The 8,567-nt window shown below is 44.7% G+C and overlaps 1 protein-coding gene across 4 annotated transcripts in view; it reads right to left on the bottom strand.

The window, feature by feature from the left end:
- Nucleotides 1–8,567, bottom strand: part of LOC109905096 (amyloid-beta A4 precursor protein-binding family B member 2-like) — a 66,067-nt gene that overhangs the window by 46,052 nt on the left and 11,448 nt on the right. For all 4 annotated transcript variants that reach the window (XM_031790020.1, XM_031790023.1, XM_031790022.1 and 1 more), the window contains exons 7-8: nt 4,458–4,604; nt 4,106–4,233 (exon numbers count right to left, since the gene is read on the bottom strand). In XM_031790020.1, the coding sequence (XP_031645880.1) occupies nt 4,106–4,233; nt 4,458–4,604 (275 nt within the window). The remainder of the gene's footprint in view (nt 1–4,105; nt 4,234–4,457; nt 4,605–8,567) is intronic.

Raw genomic sequence — 8,567 nt, 5'->3', positions numbered from 1 at the left:
CACGCTTTTCCCATTACCTAGAGACAGCCTCTGGAAGTTTGATAACCCAGAGGGAGAGTGGAGGGGCGAAAGAGGGGGTGTAGAGAGAACGGGTGAACATATAAGGTAAGCGAGCGAGAGTGAGAGAGAAAGGATGGAGAGAGAGAGAAAGGAGGGAGAGAGACAGAGAGAGAAAGGTGGGAGAGAGAGAGAAAGATAGAAAGGAGGGAGAGAGAAATGAGGGAGAGAGAGAGAGAGAAAGGGGGGAGAGAGAGAGAGAAAAGGAGGGAGAGAGCGAGAGAGAGAGAGAGAGAGAAAGGAGGGGGTGAGAGAGAAAAAGGAGGGAGAGAGAGAGAAATGAGGGAGAGAGCTAGAGAAAGGCGGGATGGAGAGAGAAAGGAGGGAGAGAGAGAGAAAGGTGGGAGAGAGATTGAGAAAGGAGGGAGAGAGATTGAGAAAGGAGGGAGAGAGAGAGAGAGGGAGAGAGAGAGAGAGAGAGAAAGGAGGGAGAGAGAGAGAGAAAGGCGGGAGGAAGAGAGAAAGGAGGGAGAGAGAGAGACAGGAGAGCGAGAGAAAAATGAGGGAGAGAGAGAGAGAAAGCAGGGAGAGAGAGAGAGAAAGAATGGAGGAAGAGAGATGAGCATTGTCCCATTGTATTGAGAGAGAGAAACACAGAGGAACACAGAGGAAGACAACGAAGAGCATGGAAAAGGAGAAAAGACAGGTGAGAAAAGCTAGCAGAGATACTTTTTCTACCAGTCCCACGGAACACAACTGCACATTCTACACATGACAAATGTCCAGCAAATGCAACAGCGTCAATCCAAAGAATCAATACATACCGTACCACGACTGCTTCTTAATAAAACAACCAGACATTCATAGCCACAGGAAACCACTGTACCAGACCCAAACCTTTCAACATATCATAGCCCTTGAACATATCTCTGGAGGGTCAAAATGTGCACACTCCTACAGAACTGTACCTTAACCAAGACTCTGAGCCCTGGGGTGTGAATATCATTGAAGGAACCGGCTTTCTCAGCCCAACCACCATTACCAAGTACGCCTGAGTCAGCGACATTACCAGCTCAATAAGACCATGTCACACCGTAGAATGATAGAGAGGTCCCCATCTCCCCAATGTGGATAAACCAACCAATACATGTTGGTGGAAACACTCTGTCCTTGTACAGTTTTTCATTCTATTTAAAACATACCACCGGAGTAACTACTACAAGTGTAATATAGCTGAAATAGAGGTGACCGTATTACACAATAGCAACATAGAGACAATATTTATCTCAATGCTCTCCAGATACTCCCATAACCCCCTGCTTTACAGGATATTCAGTAGGTGCTGTCAGCCCAACGCATTGCAGGGGGCACACTGCCTGTCCACCAGGACATCTACAGCACCTGTAGAACAGCCTGACTTCTTCGGGCATGGAAACATCAAGGGACCTAACTTCTGCCAGATATTCAGTGTATTAATTAGGTGTGCTACTAGGTGTAATATGGCTGTATTAAAGGATATTCACTAAGTGTGCTACTAGGTGTAATACGGCTGTAATATGTTACTAGGTGTAATATGGCTGTAATACAGAATATTCACTAGGTGTGGTACTAAGTGTAATAAGGCTGTAATACAGTATTTTCACTAGGTGTGGTACTAAGTGTAATATGGCTGTAATGCAGCATATTACTAGGTGTTCTACTAGGTGAAATATGGCTGTAATACAGAATATTCACTAGGTGTAATACGGCTGTAATAAAGGATATTCACTAGGTGTAATACGGCTGTAATAAAGGATATTCACTAGGTGCAATACGGCTGTAATACAGGATATTCACTAGGTGTAATACGGCTGTAATAAAGGATATTCACTAGGTGCAATACGGCTGTAATAAAGGATATTCACTAGGTGTAATACGGCTGTAATAAAGGATATTCACTAGGTGCAATACGGCTGTAATAAAGGATATTCACTAAGTGTGCTACTAGGTGTAATATGGCTGTAATAAGTATATTCACTAAGTGTGCTACTAGGTGTAATATGTCTGTAATGCAGGATATTCACAAAGTGTGCTACTAGGTGTGCTACTAGGTGTAATACGGCTGTAATAAAGCATATTCACTAAGTGTGCTACTAGGTGTAATATGGCTGTAATAAAGCATATTCAGTAAGTGTGCTACTAGGTGTAATATGTCTGTAATGCAGGATATTCACTAAGTGTGCTACTAGGTGTAATATGGCTGTAATAAAGGATATTCACTAGGTGTAATACGGCTGTAATAAAGTATATTCACTAAGTGTGCTACTAGGTGTAATATGGCTGTAATAAAGGATATTCACTAGGTGTAATACGGCTGTAATAAAGGATATTCACTAGGTGTAATACGGCTGTAATAAAGGATATTCACTAAGTGTGCTACTAGGCGTAACATGGCTGTAATAAAGTATATTCACTAAGTGTGCTACTAGGTGTAATATGGCTGTAATAAAAGATATTCACTAAGTGTGCTACTAGGTGTAATATGGCTGTAATAAAGGATATTCACTAAGCGTGCTACTAGGTGTAATACGGCTGTTATAAAGGATATTCAGTAAGTGTGCTACTAGGTGTAATATGGCTGTAATAAAGGATATTCACTAAGTGTGCTACTAGGTGTAATATGGCTGTAATAAAGGATATTCACTAGGTGTAATACGGCTGTAATAAAGGATATTCACTAAGTGTGCTACTAGGTGTAATATGGCCGTAATAAAGGATATTCACTAAGCGTGCTACTAGGTGTAATATGGCTGTAATAAAGGATATTCACTAGGTGTAATACGGCTGTAATAAAGGATATTCACTAAGTGTGCTACTAGGTGTAATATGGCCGTAATAAAGGATATTCACTAAGTGTGCTACTAGGTGTAATATGGCTGTAATAAAGGATATTCACTAGGTGTAATACGGCTGTAATAAAGGATATTCACTAGGTGTAATACGGCTGTAATAAAGGATATTCACTAGGTGTAATACGGCTGTAATAAAGGATATTCACTAAGTGTGCTACTAGGTGTAATATGGCCGTAATAAAGGATATTCACTAAGCGTGCTACTAGGTGTAATATGGCTGTAATAAAGGATATTCACTAGGTGTAATACGGCTGTAATAAAGGATATTCACTAGGTGTAATACGGCTGTAATAAAGGATATTCACTAGGTGTAATACGGCTGTAATAAAGGATATTCACTAAGCGTGCTACTAGGTGTAATATGGCCGTAATAAAGGATATTCACTAAGCGTGCTACTAGGTGTAATACGGCTGTTATAAAGGATATTCAGTAAGTGTGCTACTAGGTGTAATATGGCTGTAATGCAGGATATTCACTAGGTGTCCTACTAGGTGTAATATGGCTGTAATGCAGGATATTCACTAGGTGTCCTACTAGGTGTAATATGGCTGTAATAAAGGATATTCACTAAGTGTGCTACTAGGTGTAATAAAGGATATTCACGAGGTGTAATACGCTGTAATAAAGGATATTCACGAGGTGTAATAAGGCTGTAATAAAGGATATTTACTAAGCGTGCTACTAGGTGTAATACGGCTATAATAAACGATATTCACTAAGTGTGCTACTAGGTGTAATACGGCTGTAATAAAGGATATTCACTAAGTGTGCTACTAGGTGTAATACGGCTGTAATAAAGGATATTCACTAGGTGTAATAAAGGATATTCACTAGGTGTAATAAAGGATATTCACGAGGTGTAATAAGGCTGTAATGCAGGATATTCACTAAGTGTGCTACTAGGTGTAATATGGCTGTAATAAAGGATATTCACTAGGTGTAATAAAGGATATTCACGAGGTGTAATAAGGCTGTAATGCAGGATATTCACTAAGTGTGCTACTAGGTGTAATATGGCTGTAATAAAGGATATTCACTAGGTGTAATAAAGGATATTCACGAGGTGTAATAAGGCTGTAATGCAGGATATTCACTAAGTGTGCTACTAGGTGTAATACGCCTGTAATAAAGGATATTCGCTAGGTGTTCTACTAGGTGTAATACGGCTGTAATACGGGAGTATGACATGACCCCCCCCCTTCCCGTCCTCCTCACCTGTCGTGGTCTCGGCCAACGCCCCACACACGTATACTGCTGATTGGCTGAGAGTGGAGCAGGCTGTGGTCGTCAGGGTCAACCAGGGTCAGATCACGGTCCTGCAGCACCAGGAGCATGTCCTTACCCTGATGGGACGATCAATATGTCAATATATCAGTCAATGCGCGCACACAGGCACACGCGCACACACACACACACACACACACACACACACACACACACACACACACACACACACACACACACACACACACACACACACACACACACACACACACACACACACACACACACACACACACACACACACACACACACACACACACACACACACACACAGTGTCCTCACCTCTCCCCAGACCCCAGCGGAGTCTTGTATGTCCCTCCTACAGTAGGACAGTTGTCTGATACAGTGATGGACTGCCATACTGCTCCTTCCCTCTGTCAGATCTCTCTCTGCCATCTCCACCCAGCCCAGAGAACGCACCGGGAATGACTACAACACACATATATGGATTCATATTCATTTAAAATAATATATACAGACTCTTACCCAGCAGCCCCTCCAACACACACACACACACTGATTAATAAACACACTTGCACTCATTAGTAGGGGTTATAATAAGAAGGTCCGTTAAGTGTATCTGTAGATCTCTGGTAAAGTGTGTAATGGGAATACTTTTTAACAGTGGTAGGCTATACTTCAGCAGATAGCATGGGTGTGCGCTCAAGGGGTGAAAGTAAGGTGGTATAGTGGGGGTACGCAGTACCGGTAAAACATGAGCCTATCACAATAATTAAAACAAACCACTTTCTTTTATCATTACCGCATGTCAGAGGCATGAAAAATGAGCGAATGGACTTGAAAACTTGTGGTGTAGCCTACGCTCTGAACTGCCATGTGGCTAGATGAAAGCATCTACATTATGTCAAGCCGACACCGAGACTCACACAGACAGCAGTGGCCGACATCGAGACTCACACAGACAGCAGTGGTCGACACCGAGACTCACACAGACAGCAGTGGTCGACATCAAGACTCACACAGACAGCAGTGGTCGACATCAAGACTCACACGGACAGCAGTGGTCGACATCAAGACTCACACAGACAGCAGTGGCCGACATCGAGACTCACACGGACAGCAGTGGTCGACATCAAGACTCACACAGAGAGCAGTGGTCGACATCAAGACTCACACGGACAGCAGTGGTCGACATCAAGACTCACACGGACAGCAATGGTCGACATCAAGACTCACACGGACAGCAGTGGTCGACACCGAGACTCACACAGACAGCAGTGGCCGACATCAAGACTCACACGGACAGCAGTGGTCGACACCGAGACTCACACAGGCAGCAGTGGTCGACATCAAGACTCACACAGACAGCAGTGGTCGACACCGAGACTCACACGGACAGCAGTGGTCGACATCGAGACTCACACAGAGAGCAGTGGTCGACACCGAGACTCACACGGACAGCAGTGGTCGACACCGAGACTCACACGGACAGCAGTGGTCGACATCGAGACTCACACGGACAGCAGTGGTCGACACCGAGACTCACACGGACAGCAGTGGTCGACACCGAGACTCACACAGACAGCAGTGGTCGACATCGAGACTCACACAGACAGCAGTGGTCGACACCGAGACTCACACAGACAGCAGTGGCCGACACCGAGACGCACACGGACAGCAGTGGTCGACATCGAGACTCACACGGACAGCAGTGGTCGACACCGAGACTCACACGGACAACAGTGGCCGACACCAAGACGCAGTGGACAACAGTGGATGCATACATTCTGGCCAAATGCCAATCGCCACAATCACTTTTTTTGTGTGTAACAGATGTCCCTTTCCATTCATCACTGTTTCAAGGCTGGAAATATGTTGTGAGTGGATGAACATGTGCAGGTAGCCATTTGATGTGATTGTTTGACAATCAGATAAAAACATCATGGCTGGTTGTGTTGAAAGTTAAATGACAAATGTTTAGGACTAGGCCCACAGAGATCCTATTGAATTAATAGAGATTCTAAATTGTCCAAGACTTCAGCCACCTTAGTCATAGACTGTTCTCTCTCCTACCACCCGGCATGCGGTACCGGAGTGCCAAGTCTAGGACCAAGAGGCTTCTAAACTGCTTCTACCCCCAAGCCATAAGACTCCTGAACAGCAAATCAAATGGCTACCCAGACTATTTGCACCCCCCTTCTACGCTACTGCTACTCTCTGTTATTATCTATGCATAGTCACTCTACCTACATATACATATTACCTAAATTACCTCAACTAACTGACTTTGTTCTCACACACACATGGACAAATGCACAAAGACTGTCACACACACAGATGTGTGCGAACACACAGAAATGAAAGCAAGCAAGCATGCACACACGCACTCATGCACGCACACGGATATGGACAGACTCATGCACACACGCACTCATGCACACACAGGGATATGGACAGACTCATGCACACACGCACTCATGCACGCACACGGATATGGACAGACTCATGCACACACACGGATATGGACAGACTCATGCACGCACACGGATATGGACAGACTCATGCACACACACGGATATGGACAGACTCATGCACACACACGGATATGGACAGACTCATGCACACACACGGATATGGACAGACTCATGCACACACACGGATATGGACAGACTCATGCACACACACGGATATGGACAGACTCATGCACACACACGGATATGGACAGACTCATGCACACACACGGATATGGACAGACTCATGCACACATTATCCGTTAACGTGTGAAACGTTCAACAGCAATTCTACATCTGAATGATTCCAGGTACATTAGGCCTTACTGTTTTCTCTCTAAACCTTTCCTCTCCTCCTCCTTTTTTTCTTCTCCCTCTCTTTACCTTCTGGTCATTCTCACTCAGAGACTGTGTCAACATCAACAACAACAACAACAACAAACTATGACACTATTTTATATTAGCTTTTTTTTTTCCTAAGAGTTTTTCGATTTTTCTCGAAATTCAGTGTAGTGTTTCACTTATTTTTCCCACTTGATTTACTAGTTTTTACCCTTTTCTAGTTTGATAGAAACCTTTCTATTTAGTTTTTATATCCTTTAATTTCAGTTTTAGTTTCAGTTTTAGTACTAGGGACCGGAAGTAGCCTATATATGGGAGGCCAGTACCCATGTGTGTTGTAGGTTATATTTCCTGTCAGCTAGTGATAGTTAGTGATGACTATGGAATCCCAGAAACAGCACTAGGTCTGCGGAGGATGTCAGATTGTCTTGGACATAAAACATATATAGAAAGGGAAGGGTCCTCTTCAGACAGACAACTCTCCCAACAAATCACGGGTAGGCGGGCAAAGCCTGAAAATCAAACTCTTTCAGTAGCCTGTAGGGAGATATACAGTGTAAGAACATTACCATTCCAAACCAAAGATCTCAGGCAAAACCTTTGCTGTGGTTTTAGTGAAGGTAGATGTACAATCTAGCAAAATGCACTCATAAAAAGAACCTCCGCATTCTCCATCTTGCTAGCGAGCAAGCTACAACCTTGTGTCCAGTGGGATGTTTACACTAGGGCGAGTATGGAGAATTTTGATGGGGGCCAGAAAAAATCTGAACTCATCATGAGGGGCGGGGCAGTAGTGGCTCGTAGGTCTGCTTCGTACCCACATCCATAACCACACATGCAGTCAGAGCCCACCTAAAAAATCTAGAACATGTTAGCTGACATTGACTAACTGGGTTACTGTCAGTGACTGACATAAGACAAAAACTGCTGATTCAAAACCACATTACTATTCTAACTCCCAACAATAATTAGAGACCCCGACTGAGTTCCACCAAAAAAGTATCAGTTTCGGGGCAGACCTACAGAACGGGCGGGCCTACAGAAGGGGCGGGGCGGGCTTACAGAAGGGGCGGGGTGGGCCTACAGAAGGTGTGGAGCGGGCTTACAAAAGGGGCGGGGCGGGCCTACAGAAGGGTTCGGGGCGGGCCTACAGAAGGGGCGGGCCTACAGAAGGGGCGGGGCGGGCCTACAGAAGGGGCGGGGTGGGCCTACAGAAGGTGTGGAGCGGGCTTACAGAAGGGGTGGGGCGGGCCTACAGAAGGGTTCGGGGCGGGCCTACAGAAGGGGCAGGGCGGGCTTTGTAAAAAAAATTAAACCCCATCCCTGTGCTAGGGAAACAAGAGGATAAGGCAATGCTTTCACCAGATAAGGCAGTGACCAACTCCTCCTCTCTGTCCCAACTGATGCAGGTACTTGTACAGATGTGTATGCTGAAACATTGGTACATTGTAGGAGGCAACCCATGTGTCTACAGACTAGGTAGTTAGAGATAGTGATGCACAAGCTAGAACTATTTGAAACATCGCCATCTCTGGGCAGCATTTACCTGCTTTTGCCCTCCAAAACATGAACATAATTT

Source organism: Oncorhynchus kisutch, linkage group LG15 (genome assembly GCF_002021735.2).
Source record: "Oncorhynchus kisutch isolate 150728-3 linkage group LG15, Okis_V2, whole genome shotgun sequence".
Classification (NCBI taxonomy): domain Eukaryota; kingdom Metazoa; phylum Chordata; class Actinopteri; order Salmoniformes; family Salmonidae; genus Oncorhynchus; species Oncorhynchus kisutch.
Note: the sequence above shows the minus strand (reverse complement) of the source record. Positions and strands in the feature narration are given on the sequence as shown.